The 26,910-nt window shown below is 46.8% G+C and overlaps 1 protein-coding gene across 2 annotated transcripts in view; it reads left to right on the top strand.

Moving 5' to 3' along the window:
* Positions 1-26,910, top strand: part of ETS1 (ETS proto-oncogene 1, transcription factor) — a 65,962-nt gene that overhangs the window by 9,490 nt on the left and 29,562 nt on the right. The window contains exons 1-3 of one of the 2 annotated variants that reach the window (XM_042959424.1): positions 16,749-16,940; positions 25,062-25,181; positions 26,707-26,907. In XM_042959424.1, the coding sequence (XP_042815358.1) occupies positions 16,928-16,940; positions 25,062-25,181; positions 26,707-26,907 (334 nt within the window). In that variant the 5' untranslated portion in view covers positions 16,749-16,927. Of the gene's footprint in view, positions 1-16,748; positions 16,941-25,061; positions 25,182-26,706; positions 26,908-26,910 lie in introns of those variants that run through there. The other variant, XM_042959423.1, reaches the window with a different exon arrangement.

The raw sequence follows: 26,910 nt of genomic DNA, 5'->3' as shown, positions 1-26,910 counted from the left end.
TCCTCCTAATCCTCAAATTCTGTTCCTCACAGTTCCATCAGTGGGAGAATTTGGGATACATCTGTGAAGGTGAATAACTTGACTGCAGAGAGGTGTCCGGGACCATTCCTGGCCTCGTTTGCAGTCGGAGAACCCGGGCACGTTGCCTCAGGGGTGACACTGGGCCAGGAGTCATACCTTCCTCTTGGTCCCCCTCCCTGAGACGGCTTCCTCGTTCCAGGAGCCTTCGCTACGTTTGCAGCGGAAGGCAGTTCCAGGGTGGGGTCTCATCGGGAGGGAGGAGATGGAGGTTAGGGGTCTGGTAGGTGAAGCAGCCGGCCCCAGCTGCCTCCCCAGGGCTGAGCATGTGGTCTGAGCCCTGAGCTTATTTCGTCTAAGCTGCCACTTCTCTGTGCGCTGCTCGCTCGGTAGGTAAACAGTCCCCTCCTGCAGCAGGAATGCGTTCTGCTGAAAGCCACCTCAGTGCCTCTTCCTGACATAGTCAGCGAGTCAAGGCCCCTGACTCCTGTTTGTACAGAGGGAAGGGCCCCGGGCCCGCTTGCTTCTGGCCTTTCAGGGAATGGTGTCTGCGCAACAACCGGCTGACCCTTCCGCGGGGCGCAGGCCGTCCGGTGGAGTCCGAGCCAGACAAGACACCACCTGCTTCAGTCTCCACAGCCGTCCAGGAAGCTGCGAGTGTATGTCGGGGTGTGGCGAGCACAGGCTGCCTGGCTTTGCAAAGGCCGCTCTCTGCCGCCGTGGAAGAGTGTCACCTGCACACAGCTGTTATCTGAAAATCGTTTTTCTTTTTCTTTCTTTTTTTTTTTTTTTTAAAGTCAACACCTCCCTGCTTTCCTTTTTTTGTCTTATATATTTTTTTAGTGTTTATTTCTGAGAGAGAGAGGGAGAGAGCATGAGCAGGGGAGGGGCAGGGGGAGAGAGGGAGACAGAATTGGAAGCAGGCTCCAGGCTCCAAGCTGTCAGCACAGAGCCCGACGTGGGGCTCGAACTCACGAACAGGGAGATTATGACCTGAGCTGAAGTCGGACGCTTAACCGACTGAGCCACCCAGGTGCCCCATGTTATTTCTACATTTTGAGAAAAGCCTGTCACAGTTCGTCCTTTCTGTCAGCAGCAGGCGGACCAACAGTGGCATGTCAGTTTGGGGAAAAACAAGAAAAACTGCCACTGGTAATATAAGGTAGACTTTACTGGTACGTACATAGGGATAGAGTCTCTCCATTCCTCTTGATCCTTTTCCTTTTTTTTCTATTAGTTACTAGGTGCTAACTTATGAATGTGTCAAGATATTGATGTGCCAGGGACCTCATTATTTTACCCTAATCTCTACTAGCCGAGTATTCTTTCCATTTCACAGATGAAGAAACTGAGAGGTCACACAACTTGTCTGAGCTCACATGGCTGGTGAGTGTAGGGGTTCGGATTCAGACCCACGAACTCTGAAGTTCTGTGTGTGCTGCCTCCAGAATTTGCATAAATCTTTGGATGTTTGTTGAATTTGGGGGAAACACTACAGTCTGTCTGGGCTTAGGATTGACCAGTTCACTTGATACTTGCTTATCATTTGGCAGAGATTTTACAGGGAGACACGTGACTTTACCACATTTGACGCTCACTCGAGGTAATTCTTTGGGTTAGGAACATTTTACAAATGGGGAACCTGCAGGGCGGATCCTAAGTTTTCTTTCCCCAGGTTACATGGTAGGTAAGTGGCAGAGTTAGGACATGAAGCTGTCTTCCTCCAAACCTCCTGACTTTTCCATTCAGCCACGTATATTTTCACTATTTCTATGGTACTTGGTAAATACATGGCTAATGATAGTAATGGTAATGAACACTAGCTCGAGATCAGAAATGCCAACAGGACACCCTCTTCTCTATTGTTAGATATAGATTTCCTCCACATACTTTATATGTAGTTAGTGGGTCCCACACAGTTGGCTCATTATTGAGCTCTGAGTGGGTTTCACCAACGACTCTGACATAGGATCTGAAAAATCTGCATAGCTTTCCAAGATGCCAACCCACTGGCCAACTTTTAAGTAGGATGGCAAGTTAGTTTCTTCTCAAGTAAAAAAAAAAAATGTGAGTTATTACTCCACAGGCTTTTAGACAAATGGGCAGTTTCCCTCTGGGGTGGCTTGATCTTAGACTTCGGGAAATACCTTATTTTGTTCAATATAAAGAATTTTGAAAAGAATTCCTGTCCCGCCTGTTTCCCTGTGTTGAAATATATAATCTTCTGTGCCTCTGTTTACCTGTTTTAGCAAATGAGGTCCATCTTAATGACTGGCAGAAACCTCAGGTAGCCGGAGGGGGAAAAAAACCCCTAAAACCGAAAAACAAAAACCTTTGAATCTCCTCCTGCATTTTATGGGAAAGAATTGTGCCAAAGAGCCATATGAGAAGTGATGACGTCTTAGATGAGTGGATTTTAAACACTCCCCCGCCCCCCACCTCTCTGCTAGTTTCCATTTGGGGCAGGGGCATTTGCTATGGCACCAGGTATAAACACTTGGAGTTTAGCAAAATTATATTTGATTACCCCTCTAATACAATGTGTTGTTCCTTAGCAGTAAAAAGAAGGCCCCTCCCTCCTTGTGTTGGTTGTTCAGGAAGCTAGAGCATTCCAACGTGGAGTGACAGGTGATTACACTGAGAAGCGTCCCCCTTGGCATGTTGTTGTTTTCTTGGGGGGGGGAATGTAATCCTGAGTAGCCAGCAGGGCCCTTGGGGGGCTCTGGATCATAGGGCAAGAGGAGTTACTGATGGGGAGGAGAGGGTGGTACCCTGATTGCACCAAAAATGGAGATAATCACATTATGTTTGGTCCTTTTGAACCTCGGCACTGAACTTAGTGCTTGCCAGGAAAATGTAGTCTCTAAGGCATATCTTCCTGTGGCTGCAGCGTGTCTCCTTCTCAAACAGGGGATTGGGCCTTTGGCTCCCTGCTCTCCACCGGTGGGTAGTTTGGGTCAATCCTAAGGAGTCCTTGGTCTTAACCTTTTCCTGGTATGCACATTTTCTGGGCTGAAAACTGGACGGGTCCGCTTATAGGTGGTCGTCCTTTACGTTGTATTGCCTGGGGTATCAGAATGAGGATACCTGTGTCTGTTTTTGCTCTGGGCTGCCAGATTGTCGCCACATCTCAGCATCATCTCTGGATTCTTCTGGAAGAAGGGTGCTCACTCCTAGTGAGCTGCCTCTCATTGGGAGAGAGTAGGAGAGTTAATGAGCTCAGGTTTGGAAAGTCTTCTGGAGTCATTGGCGATGCAGGGAATGTTATTAAATTAGTGGGAGAGATGATACAGACAGAGTTGCAGTACTGAATACATAGGAACTGGGATGAGTCATGTGTGTGAGTACAGGAAATGCTCCTTGATTTTGCATAAGAACAAGAGTTCAGTGTTACACCTTCCTTGCCTCCGAATGGCGACCGAACGTTCTTCAGAGCTGCCGGGTGCTCATTTTTGGCCTTTGTGTGTATCTGGGCTTCAGTTTGGAGAAATGAGAGAAAAGTAAAGCTAATATTTACAGGGCACCCACTATGCGCCAGGCACACGGCGGGGTGCTTTGCACAAATAATCCCCTTCCTTAAACAACTTGGTGAGGTTGGTGTTTTAATCCCCATTTTGAAGATAAGAAACTGACTCTCGGAAAGGTTCAGTTCGTTTTCTGGAGGCCTTAGAGCTTTCGAGTCACAAATTTGAGCTTAGATCTCTCTGATTACAAAGTCCTACCAACTTAGAATCTGTTGGGAGAGCAAATTTGCTAACATTCTTATTGAAAGCTGTGATTCTTGGCACATTGTTTTGTGCTTTATGCTCTTTAGGCTCCTCATTATTACCAGGGTAAGGAAGAAAACATTCAGTAGATCTATAAATATCTACCGCTGGTATGTGTAATACAGGGAGAGAGAAAAAAAAAAAAAATAGTTCGCAGAGTTTTCATTGTGCATTTTCAAATTCAAAATACACAAATGAAAAGTAGCTAACTGAACTGACCGAACTCCCATACAGAATTGGAGCCTTGGCCCCCATTTTTCAGATTGGGAAATCGAGGAATGAAGGAGGAGCTCCACCCTTCCTTGAGAATTCTCCAGGGAGGGGATGTTCAGAGGTACAAGCCTCGGCCTTGAGGCCACTTGATGCAACAGGAATGTTTGTAGATAAATAAACACACATGGAATGAATCAATGTCTACATGGAAGACCTGGCGTTAACCTCTGATTCAGTTGGAGATTTTTTTTTTGTTTTTTGAAAAATCAAGTATCTGTTTCTTTATTTCTGGATTTCCGAAGGCTTCTTTTGGGGAGCTTTGTGGCTTTTCTATGCCCTCACCTATACTCTTCTGTGATGAATGGGCTAATGGGGGGAATGTGGAATTCCAGGCTGGCTTCAGTGTCTCCAGCGGGTTGGGGTGCTGGATGAACAAACAGCGATGTTGGTTTTTTTCAATGAGATTGGGCCCTGGCAACTTGCCTCTGGGTTCATAGGGTTTGGTCACGTTGTGATGCTCACAGACGTGCTGCAGACAGTGAGCGAGGAGCAAAGATGAGTCCAGTCTCCGGTGGCCCTTGGCTGCCTTGCTTTCTAAGAAGAGAATATTTTCAGTGTTTTTATGGGCAAACTAATTCTAAGGACTTAATATTTGAATTTCTGAAAGCTGGGGGTGCCTGGGTCGCTCAGTCAGTAAAGTGTCTGACTTCGGTTCAGATCATGATCTCACTGTTCGTGAGTTCAAGCCCCGTGTCAGGCTCTGTGCTGACGGCTCAGAGCCTGGAGCCTGCTTCGGATTCTGGGTCTCCCTCTCTCTCTGCCCCTACCCCGCTCATACGGTCTGTCTGTCTCTCTCTCTCTTAAAAATAAATAAAACGTGAAAAAAGTAATACAGTAAAAGCTGGTGCGAGATAAGCTCCTCCTACACACACCAGTTATAAATCTATTTGCAAATCTTTTCGAAATTCCTGCGTGTACTTCTGGACCGTCAATGCACTGCACCCTTTTTTAGTAATTGTATTTGGTTCTTCTGTTTGTCAGGTGGATTTGTTTATGCCATGAGTTTCTTCCCCTGATCTTCATATCTATATACCTATATACCTATATATATTTTATACACACACACGCACACACACACACACACACACACACACATTGACACATTCCCTTTTTCCCACATCCCATCTGAGTCAAAGGGAAGGGGTTTACATTTAGGTTGCTCCATAGAGAGGAATCTTTGTCCCCAAATCACAGTCTGTCATTCATGATGTGGGTTTTAATAATGTCCCTCACTGCAGGCATTATGGGGTCCTGGAAGGACAGGGTTGAGGTGAGCCGGCCCTGGGTTTGAATTCAGGCTTTCTGCCGACTTATTTGTCCTTAGGCAAAGTGTCGAAAAGCCTTGCTTTTCAAAAATGATCCTTACAGTGGAGATCCTAATAAAGAGCTTTCAGAACTGTTGTAAGGATTTGAGGTGATCCCTGTAAAATACTTTTCCACTGCCACAGGGTCTCAGTAAATGGTATTTTACCATTATCTCCTAGGCCACCGTGCTCTGCACACATCTTCCCTGCTGACAGCGCTCTTATTATTTCAGCGGTTGTTAAAACTGTGGTTTCTGTTAACCTGGTTACAGAAAATTTTCCACTTGACACCCCCATAACCATTGGGCCAGAGCAGTCCCTGCCTCCAGTCACAGTATTTCCCTGCACTCACGCATACTTAACCAAACTTGAGGTAGGACTTCGGTCACGTTTCCAACTCAGAAGCTTTATTTTCAGGCATTGCCCTCACCTCACCAATAGGGACGTTTCTTGGAATTGTCATAATCAGGGCATAAAATTATTTTGACTGCCGAATGACTCTCTTCTTTGCCCTGGGATCCTTTCTTTCCTTGGGAGCGACCTCAGGCATCCGAGGTCTGGGACAGAAACACTTCTACCTGTGTATACGGCAAACCAGGGGGAAACGTCACTCTTGCCTGTGAGGGTCCAGGCCCGCAGATGCATTTGGCAAACCTGCTGAAGATCATAAGCCTCAGGACTTGAAAAAGCCTACTGATCTTTCTTTCCTCTCTGCACCCCGTCCCTTCTGTCCCTCAGCAAAAGCCTGTTAGACTTTCCCAGCTTCTAGCCCACTTTCCCTAAAGTGCTTCGCAGCTAAAGATGTCTGTGGGAACCGTGAAGCTCGGGGATGTGCCACTTGCCCATTGCAATGGTTGATTTACAGCCAGAATCTGGCACCTAGAGAAGGGGATCCTGTGTCTTTAAACAGCTGTGTGCCAGTGTGTGTAAATGTGCTTGCTAATCCAGTGACTAATTCAGTATATTATAAAGCAGCCGTGAGCAGGCTGCCAAGGCAGGGCTGTATCCCAACTGGAGTGGGGTGTAAGGCTCAGAGAATATTCTTCCTTGAATTCTGCCACACCACCCGTCTCTGGAATGGAGTTAGAATTTCATCCGTCTGTCCCCTGCACCAGGCTCGGCACTTGCCTTCTCCTGGTTCCTGTCCTGCTCTCAGCCCCGACTTTTCTCTTTCCTCCTCCCCCTCCCTCCATTTCTTGGGTCAGTTTATTTACTCATCTGAGGGTGGAGCCCGTGCTCATTCTGAGTCAGGGCCACGGAACCAATCAGAACTGCTCTGGGGCATTCCAGGGGACAGAACTCATGATCCCTCTTGGAAAAGAATTTTCCAAAAGATCTCTTTTGGTCACAGTGCTGTGACTGCACCTTCTTTGGTTCATGTCCAGTGAGCCCTGGCCGGGTGTTTGTTTGCCTGAAGCCCTGTTCTGTCTGCCCTTCCTTTGTCTCCCTCCAGGGGTTGGGAGAGAAACCTCCAGAAAGCACCAGGTTCTGATGGAAATTTCTTTCTCTTGAAAGCCTTGTAGGATAGGAATCTGAGTGTTTGGGCAGCATCTCCTGGGGACATCTTGGGGTTTGGGGAATGTGAGGTGTTCTGGAGTCTGTGGCCCTCCCCTCAGTGTTTATGTATTAGTGGCTCTGGAAGTTGTAGACATCGCATGTCTGCCTCTGGAAATGGACCTTGCCCAGCCTCTCCCGTGGTCTCCAGTGAGCAGAGCCTATCTGTCATCTCAGAAGGCTTTCCTATGGCAGAGTCCCAGCCTCTCCATCTTCCCTTTTCTCTATAATGCCATCCATCTGCCATTGGAGTTGGCCTTCATACCTTGACCACCCCCTGCTGCTATCTCTCACCCCCTACACACAGGACATCAGCAAGCTGTTTCCTGCCCTCTTCCCCAAGGCTTCTGGAGCCCAGCCACATCACTTCGTCTCCATTGCAAAACCTTTTGTCTTAGTCATTGTTGTATCGCCCATCATGAGATGTGACTGTGTGGCTATTGCTTGGGTGCCTATGTAAGGTCTGTTTCTCCCACTAGAAGGGAAACTCCGAGTGAAGGCTCTGTGTCTTCCCATCACCAAGGCATTGCGTGGCTCATAGCAGGTGGCTCCCTAGCTCTTAAAAAAATGGTGATGTATTAAGACGGAGATTTAATTTCCATAATATAAAACTCACCATTTGAAAGTGTGCTGTTCGGTGGTTTTTAGTACATTCACAGAGTTGTACAGCCATCACTGATGTGTAATTCTAGTACGTTTTCATCAGCCCTGAACGGAAACCCCATACCCATGAGCAGTCAGTGGCTCTTTTTGCATAAAGGAATGCCAGCAAGGCTGCCCCACAGAGGAATGAAGCAGTGGATCCGTGTGTCCTGAGAAGAGCCCCCGCTACTCTCCCTGGTGATCCAAGCACTTTCCTGGGGGGGGGGGCGGTGCTCTCTGCATGTCCACAGTCGCTAAACACCCTCCCATCCCCTGCTGCCTCACCAGGCAAGCCCCAGCCTTATTCTGGTGGCTCCCTTGGTTAGGTGCAGAAAGCCAGTGGATGTCTGGGCAGAGTAATGAGTGCTTTCGCCAGCTGCATGCCGACCATTCAGTCCGAGAGCGGGGGGCTGCGGTGGCTGCAATTTCCTAATGGCTTCCTGATGAGGCAGAGCCATTTATTAGCAGCGGATGAGGGCTGAGGGCTGTGCATCTTTGTCTCTCTTTCCCACCTGACGCAGGCAGATGGAGAGTGGTTTCTGCTCCCTCTCCCTTCTGCATCGATCACTTGGTCACTGCTCTCCACCTATTGGCCTATCATACCCATTGATCTGGAGAGCAGGTCTGCCTGGAGACCTCAGCCTCTGGGGTTTGCCACCTGGAGAGACATCCGGTGCCTTCTGCTCTGGGCCAGTGTGGGCGGGACACTGGGGCAGCAGTGGGCTTGTCGGAAGGTTTGGGGCCATTAGGAGAGAGAGGCCTGTTCCGATAGGAGAGAAACACACAAACCAACCAGCGCGTGGAGCCTGAGAGATCACAGCTGGGTGTATCTTTCCCTAAGTCCTTAGCTCCCTAAATTTAAATGGATTTCCTTTAGAACTGGAGCTGCTTGTGTTACTTTGGGAGATGGCCTTTGGAGTCAGACATGTGATCTGACTGATTCATTAATTAGAAGCATCAGGTTCAATGTACAGGCCAATGGCCTTGATTTTATGTTCTGGCTTTTTCAGTGGTGTTTGTTGTATCCCCTCAACCCGATCGGAGGACCAGCAGGACTGGAATGTTATAGAATCTTTGAATGGCATGTTGGTGATCTGTGCTCCTTTCAGTGCTTTTTAGGTCGACGTTAACAGGTCACTAAAATTAACTGCTGCCTTCACTCTGGATTCATAGGAATAGCACCCTTAAATTTTAAAGCTGTTACATACAGCGGTATCACACAATTGAAGTTAGGCATTGAAGGTTGCTTGCTTTCGAGTTCCTGGTATTCAGCCGGACTCTCTCCTCAAAGGAAACGCTTCTGTATTAGAGCCTGACCATCGATATCGAAAGCTTACAGTCTGCGCTGGGAACAGGGAGCATCATGGGTCTGTACCATCCCGTCATGTATATTGGATCTTTGTTTAGATTGATCCTCTGTGATTTTTAGGAACTTGGGGAGGGGGGGAGCTGTGGTTGTCCTGAATGATGAACCTGATCTTGATAGTAGCAAAGTTGTGAGGGAGACCGACTCCTCCCAGGTCCACTGCCTTAGTTAAACAGTAATGGTGTAGAGAGGAAAAAAAAAAAATACTGAACAGGGAATCAAGAGGTCTAGAATTAGTAACCCTGTGACCAAGGGCACATTGATGTCACCTCCCTGAGTTTCACCTTCCCTGTCTGTAAAAGAAAGGGTTTGAACTAGCTGACATCTACAGGCCCTTCTGATTCTGGGTACTGAGAATCATGTAGGACCCCGGACCGGTGACAGAGCTCGGCCCCTCCTCCCCTCTACGAACAGCCTGCTTTTCATTCATCTTGTAATTACGTCGAGTTGCCAGGAAGGAGAACATCCCTCTAAGGAGTTGTTAAAGTTTTATAGCAAATTCTATAAATTCCTCTTTCCTGCTTTCTGGCCCCAGATAAGGCTTTTTGTGTCCTATCGCTATAGTGAGGTCGGTATAGAGGAGGAGAGACAAGGCAAAGTGTGAACACACAAGTGGGTGGATGGGATGATAGTTACTGCTCAAGGCCATAAAAAAGGCCAAAGTTGAAGATACAGGGGCCAAAATTACAGATTAGGTGGATCTAAACAAACCTTGGAGTGGCCTCAGATGATAGGTTTAAGTAGTGAACCTAATGATTTAGGGAGAATACCCATAATCCCTTCGCAGCAATCTTTCTGCATCCTAAGTACCTCCTTTAGCAGCTCAGGGAACCTGAGCTGGTACTCTGAAATTACTACCTAAATCCCTCAAAGCAATAGGATTTCTGATTCCTCATTAGGGACGTACAATCGCATTTACTAAACTGAGCGCGGCCTTTTATTTCATGAGTTGTTGAATACATAAAGCCTGATGGTGTAAGCTCCAGATGTGCTGTGTTAGGGCAACGCCGTCGGTTTTTGGTACATTTTATCAGGTGTGCAGGCATTTTTGAAGACTGATAGGTCTCGGGCAGGGCTGTCTCAGCCACTTGCCAAACATACCTTGGGTGGCAACTTTTGCATCTTCTCTGATGTCAGCCCCGCTTCAGGATGAGAATTTGTGTCTCTGACTTCTTCCTGCTGCTGCCATGTGGCTCCCATGTGGCTCTCTAAATTTTTTTTTTTTTAATGTTTATTTGTTTTTGAGAGAGACAGAGACAGAAAGCGAGTGGGTTAGGGGCAGAGAGAGAGGGAGACACAGAATCCAAAGTGGGCTCCAGGCTCTGAGCTGTCAGCCCAGAGCCCGACGCGGGGCTCGAACTCACAAGCTGCAAGATCGTGACCTGAGCCGAAGTCGGACGCCCAACCGACTGAGCCACCCAGGCGCCCCTCCCATGTGGCTCTCTTGAATTGCCCTGGGACGGTTCAGCAGAGCCCTTGGAGTAGAAGGCAATGTGTAGCCTGTTGGGAGCATGGGTGGCGGAGTCCAGGAAGCAGTGTTTGAACGAAGCAGTGGGTCCGCTCAGGTGGCTCACGCACCTACTTCCATCCTCAGAGATTGGCGTATTTCAGGTGGTCCAATGTTTTTTCTGCATTTCTGTCTCCACCATCTGCCTAGAAAGAAAGATGTGCAGGAGTGTTTGCGTGTTGTGGTACATATCATCTTAGCCTGTGATTCAGGTTTCTTAGACCACCCTCAAGTGGTCTAAACCCTGGGCATCTTGACTCAGGGACTTCTGAAGTCGCCAAAGAGGGTGTGGGGTGGTGAAGGAATACAACGCGTCACTCTTAACCATTTGTTGTTTGCACCGACTGCAGCCATGTCCGGCACCTGTCTGCCCTGTGCTTAAGCTTTTAAATTCCAAAACATTGTTTCTAGTTCCCTGTGAATGTGGTGACATTCCCTGGGATAGTTTCAATGACACGTCCTAAGCTTTTTCAATATAAAGGAGGAAAAGGATCTTAATGTTTAGGCTCCTTTCTGCCTACTTCGAGTTGGTTTTCTAGGAGCAAGGAGGGGAGTTGGTGACAGGAGCTTGTAGGCATGAATGGGAAGCGGAAATTACTCCTCGGATTAATTGCTGCTTAATCTCTGTATCAGCCATGAGTTTCTTGCCTTTGGGGGATACCAGCATTGCACTTAGGATTCTTGAGGTTGTAAGGTTGGACCGGATCGGGAAGGTGCAGTCGCTGGCCACCTGTGGCTCATGGATGCTGAGGGCTGTCTGTGGAGGGGTGCAGCAGGGCGACTGCCCTCAGGGCTCACTGCGGCGTCCCTACCCCTCCTTCCCTGGCTCGGCTGTGGCCGTGTTCATTTCGGTGTCAGTGACAGGCTGAATGTGGCTACTGCTGATTCTTTTCAGGAAGGATTGGAGGATTCAGAATATAAGTAACACAGTAACTATTGTATACCTGAAACTAATACAACACAGTATGTTAACTATACTGGAATTAAAAGAAAAGAAAAAAATTCAAAGAGAAGCGGAACCATATAAAAAACGGAATATAAGTAACACAGGAAGGATTAAGATTGATGATCACTCCAGGGGCGCCTGGGTGGCTCAGCCGGTTAGGCGTCCGACTTCGGCTCAGGTCATGATCTCGAGGTTCGTGAATTCAAGCCCGGAGTTGGGCTCTGTGCTGACAGCTCAGAGCCTGGAGTCTGCTTCAGATTCCATGTCTCCCTCTTGCTCTGCCTTCCCCTGCTCATGCTCTCTCTCTTCTTCTCAAATATAATAAACATTAAAAAATTAAAAAAAAAAGATTGATGATCACTGCAAAGTAATGTTAGAGCAGAAGATGACCTTTCCAGAAAAGAGAGAGTCTGTTCGAAGGGGCTGAAATTAAAGGGGAGGCAGAGATCGTCATGAGACGTGAGACACACGTATCTTTGAGTTTCAGCTCCTAGCCTCTTTCTGCTAGCTCCAAAGGAGTGAGGAGGGAACTTTCCTGCAGGAAAACTCATAGTGCCCCGAGACATGTGTACTGAACAGATCTGATAGGACTCCTCAGTTTCAGGAACTGTAGAGTTGACCTCCATCTACTGGCTAGGCTTCCCTTGACATCCCCACCTTCCTTTGACCTCTATAGAGAAAGGCCTTCATTGCTTTGGCCTGGCTGAGCAGCAGTTACACATATGACCTGCCCCTTCTCAGTGATGGCTGTATTTTAGCAAGTAGGCAAGCAGACTTCACTTGGCAAAAGAGATCCTTTAGGCTAAGAAGAAACTATGCAAGCAAAAAGGAGCCCGTTATAAGCAGGCAGCATTCTTGGTGACCTCATCTTCCTCCCAGCTCGGGTCCAGTTGGAGCTGTGCATACAGGGCAGACTTCCAGTTCCTCCTGTCTGGGACTCACAGTGGCAGATATAAATAGACCAAGACTTTGTCTGTAGCCATTGTTCCCTAAATGCCCATTGTTTCTGGATGCAGAGTGGCTGCAGCTCCCTCCCTCCCTCTCTCCATCTCTCTCTGTCCCTCTTTCTGTTTCTCTCTTGTTCCCTCCCTCCCTCCTCCCCTCTCTCCCTGCCTCCCTCCCTCCCCCCTCCGTCTCTGGGTCTCTCTCTCTTTCTCTCCTTGTGTAGAGATCTGAATCCCAGCTCTCATTCCCTCAGCTGCCTTTGCACTTGCCTGGGCCTTAGTGACAAACTGGGAGAACTGGCTTCCTGGGCAGAGCATCTGAAAATTGTAGCCTCGGGTTCTGACTCCAGTGAAGCTTTTGTCCAAGTGTTTCCATGATATATCTGTGCTGAAAGTGAGGATATGGGGATCCAGCGGTGGTAAAATCAGGAGGATTTGTAACTGGTTGAGCAGCTGTACCCAAAGGGTCTTGATGAATGCGCCCGTGTCAGAATGATGCATGGTCTCTGGTGTTATGGGGCTCAGGACTTGGTCATTGCCTTTTCAACATTTTTATCGGGGGGTCAGATTGGAGAAGGACACATAAAGCATACTTACTGAATTGCACATGGCACAGAGCTCATAGAATGGGGACAGATTCGTGATATAAAAATGATCTCTGCACGTGGAAACACGGATCCAAACAAACGAGGTCAAGTTCCATAAGGATAAATGTGAAGCCTGACACTGAGGTTAATAAGATTCAGTCAACGGGTGCAGAACTGGCTGAACTTCAGTCCCTGTGGAAGAGTAGGCCTGGGAGTGCACTCTGAGTGGCCTCTGTCGTGTGGCTGTTGGAAAACCCCGTGGCCGGCTGGGCCCACAGAGGTGGACCGTGTAGGGTGATTGTGTCCTTTTCTCTTGAGAAGTATGATGTTGGCCTGGCTCAGGATGCTCTGTAGGAACACCGGCCCACAGGAATGCTTCTGGGTAGCGGGGGCAGATGGGCAAGAACCATACCGTCGTGAATGGTTGAAGGACCCACCAAGGAATTTGAAAGCCTGGAAAGAGGCGGTGACCGCGGGATGTTAAAGCCGTTGGTAAGCCGATAGCTGAAGAAAGTTTAAACCTGTATGCGTGGCTTCAGCCTCCAGCACGAGGGGCAAAGGCCAGAACTCATTAGAAGGCAGATTTGAGCTCAGTGTGTGTGATCACTAAGAAATCATTATTGTGGTCCGGGAGGGCACCTGAGTGGTCCTCACAAAGGACCAAGCGACTGAATGTCTTAGGAAGTCAGGTGTTGTCCTAAAAGACCACCGTGGGCCCTTCTGGGAAGCCTGGTGATTGGGTCTCCGGTCCAGCCCTACCTCTGATTGTCATTGCTCCTTACCACACAGTCCCTTGTCCACCTGGGGAGCCTGGGAAGGCTACATAGGTAGAGCATATAGCTTTACTGGCTGTGGTTGGCATGTTGAGAAGCTTTGTCCCTGCACTCGGCAAACGGGCTTACGTATTCTTATTTTTCACTGCGGCTTCCCTGGGTTGAAGGCAGACAGTTGCACTGTGTGAATGTGTGTGCGTACGCGTTTTCCTTCTGTGTCCAGATTTATTTATTAAAAGAAAAACACATCTGCATAAAAAAGCCTTAGAACACAGGAAGAATGTCCACTTTGTTTTTCTTTCTGTAGCACCAAGACATGTGGGGTTTCAGCTTCCTCTGAGGGGTTTTTGAAGACCGGCTTTCATCTCAGACAAGGCTTTTTCCCATTGGAAAAAAACGGTCCTTTTTTGGTTTAAAAAATGTATTTATATAATGTATAAATAAATAAGAAAGTCGAGGGAGAATTTCCTTTCAAAATTGATGGAAAAATGCTGCTTTCTGAACATCATTAATTGGAAGTTGCTGGATCTTCCCAGCCCACTTCTCCTCTGCTCTCTGGCCTTTATTCGGGTTTAAGATTTCCCAGTATTTGCTTCCTCTGCGTTCTCCTCTCGTTGCCTCTCTTTTCCGTCTCTGCCCTCCTGCCTTCTGTCTTCCGTGCCAGCTCTCCCCCTCCTCCTCCTCTCCCAGCTCCTCTCTGTCTGCCCCCCCTGTGCACCCTGCCCCCCACCCCTTGCCCCTCTTCCTTCTAGCCTTTGCCGGGCTAGCCTTCAGCCACTGGAGCCCTCGCTGCAAGAGGCCTGTCTCTGTGTTTGTTTCCTGCGTGGGAGGGAGAGGCAGGCCTTGAGAAAACAGTTCAAAAGTGCAGAAAAACTTTACCTCTTCCAGCCTAAATAAACGGGCTCTACTCCATTTGTTTGCCCAGATTTTTCCTTTGCCTGTGGAGAAAACTCCTCATCCTCCACCTTGATCAGTCTGGCCTGCCTGGTGATCCTCATGAGCCCCCGCCATGCCTGTCTTGCCCCCAGACCCAAGTGTCAAGTGGGCCCCGAGCCGGGGGATTCTGGGTAGGTCTTGCGTTGGAGCCCCTAAGAGCTCTGGTGACATGACTGCTCTCTGCAGAGGGTCTCAGGGATTGAGGTGCTTTCCTTCTCCAGGAAGAATTTTCTCTCTAATAAAAAGGATGGGGGAAATAGAAAGACATGTCCTTGTGCTCAGCATTTCTCCCTGCCCGGCTTTAACCTCTGCTAATAGGTCTGGGTAGAAAAAACACCTGGCTTTAGTGTCCGAGGATCTGGGTGCGAGTGCTGGTTAGACCACGAGACCGGCTTGACTGTCTCAGCTAAGTCACTCAGGGTGGTGGAGATGAGAGTGCACACTTCGTTGTTTGCAGGGTCATACTGGAGTATGGGGGCAAACGTTCTGCAACAGGGGAAATTCTGTTCCGATAACCGTGCTGGAAATTAAGAGGCGGTGCACTGGGGGTGGGGGGGGGCGGGGGGCAATTGAAGTGAAAATAAATTGGTCAGCCCAGTTAACCAGCATCTCCGGGATCTCAGGCTGTGAGGCATCGAAGACTGATACATAAACTAGGAGTGGTGGAAGCAAGATGTAAGATGTCATATATTTCCCTGGGTCGTCTTGGGTGGGGTTATCTTGTGCCACATGGGTACCAAGAGCCAATGGTCCTGTCATGGGGATTTCAGTTGAAGGCAGGACAGGAGTTTGCCCTCACAGAAGTATGAGACGGGAGAAGAGCCAGTAGGATCTCCTGTAACTGTCTGCAAAGCCTTGGGGTAGAAAGGGGCCGGTTCATGCTTTCGTCCTGAATAATGTGGAAACACGGCTGTGTGTTTTCCTCCGTGGTGTTCATGACAAAGAAGTTGCACAGTTTGGGGATGTTCAGGACTTGTAAAATGTGTGATATGGTGGGAATCAAGTGTGATCCTGCCCACAGGAAATGATATGAAACACGTGACGCACTCTGTAAATGGCTTTACATGATCATTTAAGAACTTTTAGTTTTTCTTGAAAATACTCTATCGAGCCGGACCTTTTATGCAGGCATCCTAATCTCAGTAGTTAAACCGCGAGAGAGTCAGTCCATTTCAGGGCACGTGATTGGGGTCAAGTGCAGCTTGGGTTTGGGCAAGCTGCAAACCTACAGAAGAGAGTTTTGAGCACAGAATTACCATTTTGTGTTGTGGCACATTGGCTCTAAAGTGGCACTCTTAGGAAGTGCTGAACGCCAAAAGGTATCTTCGGTGCATTGGATCCTGTAGCTGTGAGGTCTTCTCCTGGCAGGACACATTTGAGAGGCTGTTGCTGCAAGAAAGATTCTCTCGTTTGCAGATTTCCCGCTTAGTCTGGTAAAACAAAGAGCCAGATTCAGGAGATGTCAATTTCCAGTGACCTCTCAGAATCAGATTTTTTTGCATTAAGTTTTTCATTTTCTCAGTTGCTTCCTTGTACCTGGGGAAATGGCCAGAGGCCTTCTCCTTGCTGTCTCTCGAACATCAGGAAATAAAATTGTGTACATTTTTTATTTGTTTGTTTGTTTTTGTTTTTAGTCTTGGTATTTTACAAGACACTTTTTAGTTCAGGTCACCAAGAATTTACTGAGCACCTACTATGTAGTAGGCTCTGGCATTTTCACACACGCTTAATTTAATTTAATCTCATCCTCACTGCAAGGAGGGGAGAGAATCCTGGGTAACGAAAGAATGCTCTGTCTCAGTGGTCTTGGAGACCCTGTCTCTGGCACTTTCACTTGGCCAGGGCTGCTAGAAACAAACAAACAAACAACATGTGATTTAGGAGTCCTTCCACTTGTTCTGATATTTCCTTTTTCAGGCCATTTGCCCAACGTTTAGGGTAGGAGAGTTGAACTGTTCTAAGGAAAGAGCAAGAAAATTTAGCTGTAGGGCCCAGGGGGCAGTTCTGTTTTCTGGCTCAGATTCTGGAACGGAAGAGCCTCTCTGGGTTTCCCTGAACACCTGGAATTAATTTGGGTTTTGCTCTGACTTCGAAACATTTGCTGAGGTGGAGGATGGTGGAGGGGGTAGGAAAGAAATAAATCCAGTGATTAAAAATAGCTTTGCATGTCAGGTGCCTGAACGGATTTGGGAACATGCCTGCAATCCCTTTTGTCTGGCAGGTCTGAACTCCGGCGCTGCCGAATTACAACTGCTTTCATTTGTTTTTCCTGCTCCCCTACCATGTAATGGTCAAGGGCTCATTGGAACCATGTGTGAGCCTGGTGAGTCACCAAATCCTCAGGACTTCGGCGGTAATAATGTGTTAAAACTCCTTTTGGGGGATGGGGCAAGGGTGGATGAAGGGAAGAAGGGAGCGGACTGAAGTCACTTCCTACAGATGTTCGATGTTCAGGAGTCCTCTCTGCAGGCTTCTTTTCCCAGGCCCGGCTGCAGGACCCGAGGCCGCTGTCCCAGTGCACTTGGGAGCGTGCTGTGCCTCGCCGAGGACCATCTCTTTTGTCCCAAGGCGGCTTCCCCCTGAGAAGGGGCGCCTACCTCTGCACTGGCATGTCGTACCCGAGAGGTGTGCACTCCCCAGTGGCGGTGTACCTTGGCAGTGCAGCCGAGATGCTGTCACTGGAGACTGGCTTGCAATTTTGGTCACTCACGTCATTGGAGGGCGGATTGGGGATTTTCTGTACAACTTCTCCCCCCCCCCCCCCCCACCCCGCCTTTGGAACTTTGGAATGGTTTTTTATTGGCCGGTGACTCTTAGGAGATTGGATATGTAAAGAGAAGGGCGGAAGCTGTGAGAAGTCTGTTTCAGAGCTCATGGTGTCCCATTACTTGGGGGCAGTGATGGACCGTTTGGTAGGGATGGATGGCTCCACGAGGGCACCACGCCATATGTGCTTGCTGGAGCAGAGTCCTGCTTGCCCCTCACTGCCGTCACATCATTAGGTTTATGATAACAGAGCCGAGGGGCTGAGGAGGGACATCGATTTCCCTTCATTGCACTAACCACAGCCGGAAGCTTTGTGGAGTATAGGATCTAGGGCCTGCTACAGGCTTTAGACTCAGGAGTGTGGGAGAAAGAGGATCCTTCCAGGTCTCTTCATGCCCAGTTCCAATCCTCCCTTCCGCAAATGAGAGAGAGGGCCGTGGAATGGGTTTTGAGATTCCCTTTCACATTTTTCAGAGATCCCAGTATCTTCACTGGGGGAAGTCCTCTGAGAGACCAGTGACAACTTTCCAGGAACAAGCCGCTCTGGAGTCAGTTATCAGTTGCTGGCCACAGCCAGTTTTTTCTATTTCTATTGATCTAAAAGAGCAAAGATGCCTTCCGTCCCACACTGGGACTTTCTAGGCGGCTTGGCACTCCCCTTTGGATGCTTCCCAGGAGCTCCAGCCTTTTCTTGCACACTCCAAAGTCACAGTTAGAAGTTCATGCGGACATTAACCATCAGGAACAATGATCCCTGCAGTCTCTTCTGGTAGGACACGGGAGTCAAAGGCACTGGCTTACCATCCCGATTTGAGTTCCTCTCTCTCTGATCCAACTTCCTCACGTTCCAGATCATGGTAGTGCTGCTTGAAAACAAGTTCTGTGGTTCAGATGGGCCAGTAAATAAAATGTAAGCACCGTGGAAAGTAATCTTTATCATCTTTTTCCAGGAGTTTGTCTCACGTAAGCTTTCACATTATGGTCCTCCTTTACCTAGAGAATGTCTTCGTGACAATAAAATATCTGTGGGTGAGAGGATGTGTGGCCTGGGATGAGCTTTACATGTCTTCAGTGTGTGAGGAAGGAGGCGAAATAGAACGGGTAGTGTTTTGATAGCTTTTGAATGGGATTTCATTGTACTATTCTCTCTACTTTGGTGTATGTTTGAAAAGTGCCATAAGGAAAATTCAAAATGCTCTGAGGGATGTTAGACCTATCAACAGACCTCTTTGTAGCAATGCACCGATTAAGTGACTTATCCAGGGTGATTATGTTAGTGGCAAAACTGGGATAAGAACCCAGGGATTTTGAGCAACAGGCTGGGTCAAGCCCCCTGCACACCCCCCACGCCATCTTTCCCCCTTGTCTTTGGGGTTCTCTTTCCATTTGGGACTGTCGTTCTTATTTCCTCCTCCTATGAACTGGAAGATTTCTTCCTGATTTCCTTCACTTTGAGAAATATATTTCACTAAGACCTTATGTAACTAATGCACCTTATATGATGTGCACGATCACACATCAGGGTGACTCAGGGGTGAACACAGACAGGGAAGGAAGCCAGGTTGTCATTTAACTTGGGTACTTTGTATGGAAGGAAGGAAGCGTCCCTACCCGTAGCCCCGCGAACAAGGACAAGACTACAGTTGATTCTGTAAATGGCTTTTAATTATGTCTTTATGGGGCTAGTTCTTAGGTCTGTAATTATTTCCTCGAATGTATCTAATTGTCAAACTAAGAAGTAAACTTTAAGTTTATAATTATTTCCTCAAATGTGTCTAATTTTCAAACTAGGTAATAAAATTCCAAAAAAAAAAAAAAAAAAAAGAAGGAAAGAAAGACAGAAAGAAAGAAATGCAAGTCCCATTTTCTCTCTCTGAGCTGTCAGACTTTTAGTTTTCTTGGATCTCTGATCTGTTCCTGTTTGCTGCAGCAGTGGAGTAGAGTAGAAAGAGCTTGGATTGAAGAGTTAAAAGACTGGCTCTGTGGGGCACCTGGGTGGCTCAGTGGGTTAAGCATCCAACTTCAGCTCAGGTCATGATCTCACGGTTCATGGGTTTGAGCCCCACGTTGGACTCTGTGCTGACAGCTCAGAGCCTGGAGCCTGCTTCGGATGCTGGGTCTCCCTCTCTCTCTGCCCCTCCCCTGCTCCATTCTGTCTCTCTCTCAAAAATAAACATAAACATAAAAAAAAAAAAGGCTCGCTGTGTGATTTCACGCCAGTCTCTTGCTCCCTTGGAGCTCTGTTTCCTCATCTGTAAAATGGGTATCCTGTAATATCTTCCCAGGAGCCTCAGAAGTTTCCCGGGTGATATTGTGAAATAGTGTTCATGGAAGATCTTTGTGGACCAAAAAGCAGCTTTTGGCTGTAAGGCATGTTATTCATTCTTGGTGTTTCTTTCAGGCTGCTCTTCCTTGGGACAGCACTCGCCACACACAGCTCATTATCATGGTAACCTGCTGGGGTTTGGCCAGTCCGATGGTTGTGCGAGACTGTGCGAGACTGGAATAACGCACCTGGCGTTTCTAGCGCTTGGCTTTGTCTTTCATCACCTAACCCTTCCTTTCCCGATGCTCCCCTTTTCTTCTGTAGTTTGAGAACGGTGAGGGGAGAAACATCTCAGGCCAGTAAGGCCATGGCCTGACTTTTCCCAGAACACATATCACTTCAGGCTTAGATTCTATGTAACATGGTTGATATGAGCCATTTGGTTTCAAACGACTTAAAGGGATGGTATGAAAAGTCACATGAAAACGTCTTGCATGGGTTCTTGGACATCGAACAGCCCTAAACTTTGAGTTGCATATGAGTGAATCGAAACCCCTTGTTCTGCGTTTGACTTAAACCATCCATGGGGTGTGTATAAGCTGTTGTTCACGGGTCAGGCCGCAGTGAAAAATGAGCAGATGTTTCCATAAGTTCAGAAGGCCCCTGGTTCGTTATGCCCTTACTGATTCAAGTAGTGCTACGTGCTCATTTCCGCCTCGATACTGTACAATCTTGGTAAGATGGAGTTTGGGACTATTCCTTATTCCCTAGCTTCTGTACAACTCTTTTCTCCAAAACTCGCGGTGATTCTTAGAAATATTAACCCACATGTAGGGTCCTGAAGGATAATCACTGGGTTAGAAACCTGATACGCTCATAGTGTTTTCAATTTCTAATGCATCCTGTTTACTCTTCACTGTATTGGCATAATATATCTTCAGGTCAGGTTCTCCGCCTTTGGAGACAAACGTGTTATTTAAATTCAAGATACTGCCAATAGAAATATTAACATGAAGGCCATTTTAGTACCTGTCCATGAAATAGAATTAGTTAATTTCTCAGGGGGGGGCATTGATTAATTTCTAGATGCCATTCCTAAAATTAGAAATATTTGGTACCTAGTGCAAAAATGTTATAATGGGTAATGAGACCAAATGTGGCAGGAATGACAGGGATGCCTGCTTGGGCTACAGCAGGTTGGATTCTCCACCCATGTAATGATGTCATTATTATTGTTGATTAGTGTAATTAATAGAACTGCTGCAGCCACAGATTAGCAATGGGGGGGGGGAGATTTTGCGTTCGTATTTTATACAAAAAGAGTTTAAGATTTGAGATTAATGTCTGCTTTGGAATGTTCATCGTCTTTTAAACACAGTGCCCGTCCTGCTAATAAAGACGGGCCTGGCTGATTGTTCACTCGCTTGCAGAGGAGGTTTGAATTTTTTGAAACCAGCATTCCACCCATTTTAACAAGGGAGAATAGCTCTGATTTTTCTGTCTGAATCCTTTGGGTCCAGGAGCAATGACATGCCTTCTGCTGAGCTCATCGAGTGCAAGTGCAGGTGTCCCAAGTTTGTGGGGTTGGCCTTTGCCAGCCAGCTGGGCTGTGAGCACTTTTCCAAAGGATCCAGCACTTTGTGTCCTGGGCCAAGGACAAAGCCGATGGGTGCTGTACAGCTGCAGCTGACAGCGTGTGGACCAGGCTTTTGGAGATGGCATTGAGGTGGACAGGTGAAAGTAATTCCAGCTGCTTCTCTTGGAGAGAGCAAGCGAGAGCCTGAAAAGGCTCGTTCCCTAACAGGAAGCAGGAGCGTGCATGGAGAGTTGTCAGCCCAGCAGTCCTGTCCAGGCCATACTTCCAGAGTGTGTGGAGTTATAGGAAGCAGACTCCAGGAAACCTCTTTGTCAGGCTTTCTGCTGTCATCCTTGGCCTTCACATCACCTTGGCATCTTCTGTTTAGAAAATGCCTGGGGCCTCCTAGCCAATCTCCTCCTTCACTTCCAGCTTGCAGCAGAACCACTTTGTCCGTTTGGCCTGGCCTGTATTTTCCACATGGGTTGTCCCGGCCAATATCCGCCATCAGTAAAGTCTTTTCATCGAATCATAAATCAGTGGAGGGAACAAACACACAAAACAAAATACACACCGTTCGACTTCGTGGGTTTGTGCTGGACAGGCGTGAAGGGAAGGAAAGTTGGTTCAAACTGGGATAACACTGAATTCACTGACCATTTGTTGATTGACTCGCATGTTCTGCGTGCTGGGAGGTAAGGATGCTACGTTTGGTCGTCCCTTTCAAAAATAATGCTCTGGGGTTAAAGAAAAAGTTACTTTCTCTGAGGTAAAGCTGACTTCGACTCTAAGTGGAGACACTTCTGGACCTCGCACTTAGCTGTTCTTGGGTGTGTGGAGTAGGCACAAAGGGGCGGCATTGATGTCTCTCTTGGTGACTCATGTGATTACTCCATTGTTTGAAGGGCTGGATGTTATGTAATCAACATTTGATCCGCTCCCCCCCCCCCCATTTTTCCCTCTTAACAATCTGGGATTTTCCATCATTTTGTCAACCTTCCTGGAGGCATGTTGGTTTTTCCACTAGATTACTAGATGTTTGGGGGCATTGTCCCAGGGCAGCCCAGACTCTCCACTCCTTAGACCTTCAGATTCACCCTCCGTGGCAGGGCCTGGGGAGCGCTGCAGTGAACCCTTCTGTCCTTTCAGGGCAAAGCTGGACCCCAAGCTGTTTCCTGACAGCAACCCCCAAAGCAAACCAGAGGGCAAGTGCTGGCTCTCCTTTCTTATAATGTAGTTTCCATTCATTTTGATATTCAGAGGCAATATGTTTGCTCCTTTTTGCAGAGGTCATCTATTGTCATCTTTTCCCTTCTGTGTTTCCATTTTATTCAGCCAATAACACATTCTGTGTGTCCAGGGAAGTTTTTTAAGTGGCCAGGGTTTAGAGATGGCTAGTCGAGGAACTTCTGCAGTAGCCGTGCCTGGAACTCAGCCATTGAATAAGTCATATGATACACTCCAGATTCAGGGTGAGGAAGAGGGCTTCTGGAAATTACTGCAATAAAGTGTAATCACTGCCTAAAGATCACGGACGGGATGGCTGGTAGGAATTCTCAGGTCATTTCTTTGCTGGTTGGCTTTTATATAGGAACTTGTGCCTGTGTTGAATACAGAGAATTTTTACCTTGAGCCATATTTGTGGATCTTTGCTTTGAACCTGTTCTCCAAGTACTAGAGGGATTGGACATAGAGATAAAAATGCAGATGGATGTAGCCAAAGACAACATGTTTGCAAATGTACAGATTTTGATACCTTACTCTTCCTCACCACCTACAGAAATCAGGTTTTATAGATAGTACCTCCCATATGCACTTCAACTTTGTCCACCTACTTTATCTGTAACACCGTCTGCCTACTCAAAGCCACCATAATCTTTCACTGCAACTAATGCAATAACTTTTTACCAAATTTTCCCACCTCTATTCATAGTCACTGCCTCAACCATTCTTTACAGAATAGCTAAGGTGATCTCTCTCTCTCTTTTTTTTTTCTCCTTTTTTTTTTTTTTTATTGTGGTAAAATACACCTAACGTAAAATTCACCATCTTGACCATTTTTCAGTGTACAGGTCAGTGGTGTTACAGACATTCACAATGTTGTACAGCCATTGCCACCATCCACCTCCGGAACTCTTTCCATCTTGTGAAACTGAAACTCTGTCCCCGTTAAACTCCCCCGATCCCTTTCTCCTTCCAGGCTCTGGAAGCTACCTTTCTGCTTCCTGTCTCTGTGAATTTGATTATTCTGAGTACCTCATATAATTTGTCTTTCTGTGATTGGCTTATCTCACTTAGCGTAATGTGCGGGTTCGTCCCGCGGAATAAGACCACATTGTGTGTATATACTAAATTTTGCGTATCCATTCATCTCTTGATGGCCACTTGGGTTTGCCTCCACATTTTAGCTATTGTGAATAATGCTGCTGTGAACAGAAGGATACGAATCTCTCTTTAAGACCCTGTCTTGACTCGGGTATGTAGAGAACTCCTAAAACTCAACAACAACAACAAAAAAACCTCAGCAACTCTGTTAAAAATGAGCACAGTCTTTGAATAGACCTTTCTCCAAAGAAGATACAAAGTTGGCCAGTAAGCACATGGAAAGATGCTAGACATCATTAATCATTAGGGAAATGCAAATCAGAACTATAGTGTGGGGCCACTTCACATCCATCAAGACCCCTTAACAGATTCTGCGCTTGTCTATTTCCTCTCTCAAACAACTGTCCTTGGGGGTTCTCTGCTCCCACTGCATTCATTTTTTTGATACTAAAACAGGCAAAGTTTCCCCCATTTCACAGCCTTTATTTGTGCTTCTCCCCCTTGTCTAGGACCATGGTCATCAGGTTCCCCTGGATTGTGTGTTAAAAGCACAGATTTCTGGGCTTCCCCCTCTCCCCCAGAGGTTCTGATTCAGGAGGTCTGGAGTGGGGCTGATATTTGCATGTGTAACAATTTCCACGTGATGATGATGCAGCTGGCCTGGGGACCACCCTTGGAGAACTACTGGTCTAGAGTACTTTCCTTTTTTAAACTAGTATGCATGGTTTAGATCTCTGGTCATGCACGTCTCTTCTCCTAAGGGAGACCCTTTCAGGTTCCTCCAGCCTTGCCGGAATTTTTGTTTCACGTTAACATCTCGTCTTCTGCTTCTCCTTTGAAGCCCTTATTGACATCTTCGAATGTTTAATTGGGCAAATGGTTTTATAATACTGAATCCCCTGCCAGAATCTGATAACCCAGCTCCAGGAAGGTAGGGATCATTTCTGTTTTCTCTTGATTCCTTACACATGACAAGTGCTCAGTTTTGTCGAATGAATGAATGTTGTTTCCTCTTCATAGGTAACTGGAAGTATGTAGTCACAATAACACTCTCAGTGAATGTGAAGTGTGAGTAGGGACTCTGGGTGAGTTAATAAAGCTACACAGAAAGAATAAGCTTTTTTTTTTTTTTTTTTTTTTTTTTTTTTTTTTGTGAAGGATGCACATCATTCTAGGCAAGAGTCAGGCTTTTTTTTTTTGTTTTTTTTTTTGAGGGGCCTGGCACACTGTGGAAAGCCCCCCAAATTTCACCTGCCCTGGTGAGGATGTTAGTATAGTTATTTCTCAACTTGCTTTCTTCAGACCATTCATGTCCTATTATATCTTACGGGTGGTTAACTACCTACTAGTTTTTTTAAAATTGAGATATAATTGGCATGTATTAGTTTCATGCGTACAATATAATGATTTGATATTTGCATATATTGCTTAATGATCACCATAGTAAGTCTAGCTAACATCCATCGCCCGTGTTGTTTTTATTATTCATAGGATATTTTTTTTTCTTACAGATATGGAATGTGCTGATGTCCCACTGTTAACTCCAAGCAGCAAAGAAATGATGTCTCAAGCGTTGAAAGCTACTTTCAGTGGTTTCTCTAAAGAACAGCAACGACTGGGAATTCCCAAAGGTATGTTGTTGATAGAAAAAGAGATGGGATCAGGCCTTTAGGTGAGGTCAGTTTTCTCACCTATAGAGTGAAATAGACATGATTGCTAATCATACTTTGGTCAGTGCCTCCATGCTAATGTTTTCCCATCTGCCGGGTTTGACAACTGCCATCTTGGTTTTAGGACAGTGGTTCCCAAACTTATTTGCACATGAGATTCAGGATCTTCAAAGAATCCCCAGCCGGGGGCCATGTCTCAGACCCACTAACATGCAATTCCTGGTGGCATCAGTATTTTTGAAGCCTCTCAGGCAATTCCAAAGCACAGACAAGCTTGGAAAACACAGTCTTCAAGTCATTCTGGGCCATCATTGGATGAACTCAGCGAGCTACATTCCTTGGAATTTAACTGATCGCTCTTTTCTTTTCCATGTACTTTGGTGAAATGTGTTTATACTTGGGTGTTCTCATCTGAAAGGGTTTATTTAGGAATGTAAGGGGACTGGAGTTGTCAGAAAGGACAAATGACTGGAGAACACTTAAGCCTTCAGCAAGCAACATTTCCTGAACAATTGAGAGCAGAAAGAATACTTTTCTGTTGAGTAAGAGTAACACTGTCTATTGCTTCCAGCCCAGTCAGACCCCCATGTTAGATTCTGTGAATGCGTCTCCAAACCTTCTCTCGTGTATGTCCTACTTTCCCACAAACCTCAGCTGACAACAATGTCCAACATCTTATCAAGAACATAAAGCAGAATATTCACAAAGGGAATTCTGACCACTGGCTTGCCAGCATCTCATAAAGTCATCTGCTAGATTGAAGGGGGTGACCTTGACAGCAGGTCTGGGGTGAGCACCACAGCCTGCCGCCCTCTGAACTCCGTGAGGGCCACGCTGATGTACTCACGTTCCACCTCAGGCCATGTAGGAAGAGTATGTATTGTCTGTTCTCTGATGCTGTTCCATCCTTGCAGGATGTCTGGTGTGATGAACACAGGCATCTGATAATATTGTTATTAGCAAGTACCGTTTGACTTACTGTTACTAGTTGCTATGATTATTACCAGTTGTAATTAGCCAAGGTAAAAATGATTAATAATAACGCCTCAAGTCCGTTATAACGGTGAAGAGCAGGGGCAGGTGAGTGCAATCTCTAGAACAGACTTGACTGTCATTATTGCTATTAAAGAAGCCATTTTGTTTCTTTGTCCTGGACTTAAAAAAAAAAAAAAAAACTTAATGAAAATAAGGCAGTGAGAGAGGAGCTTCGTGAATTTTTTAATGAAGGGTGGAGAATACTCATGTATTACTTTTTGGTCGATGATAGTGATCTCCTGACTGGCGAGATAGAGAAGCTGGGGATGTTGAGTGTTGGGGGGTAGTATTATAAAAGGTGCCCCACAACGTGCCTTTATAGGCGGGTGCTTCCTAAATCTGTAAATGAGAGAACATCCTCAGTACATTCAGATCCTTTAATGTCCTGTCTGGGGCTTGGGCAAGAGGTAAAACGTGACCTGCTGGATCTCCCTTTGCTCTCTTTCCTCAGACCCCCGGCAGTGGACAGAAACCCATGTGCGGGACTGGGTGATGTGGGCTGTGAATGAGTTCAGCCTGAAAGGTGTGGACTTCCAGAAGTTCTGTATGAATGGAGCAGCTCTCTGTGCGCTAGGGAAAGACTGCTTTCTCGAGCTGGCCCCGGACTTCGTCGGGGACATTCTGTGGGAACATCTCGAAATCCTGCAGAAAGGTA

This window comes from Panthera tigris, chromosome D1 (genome assembly GCF_018350195.1).
Source record: "Panthera tigris isolate Pti1 chromosome D1, P.tigris_Pti1_mat1.1, whole genome shotgun sequence".
Lineage (NCBI taxonomy): Eukaryota > Metazoa > Chordata > Mammalia > Carnivora > Felidae > Panthera > Panthera tigris.
The sequence above is the reverse complement of the archived record's forward strand: the minus strand, read 5'-3'. Positions and strand labels throughout refer to the sequence as shown.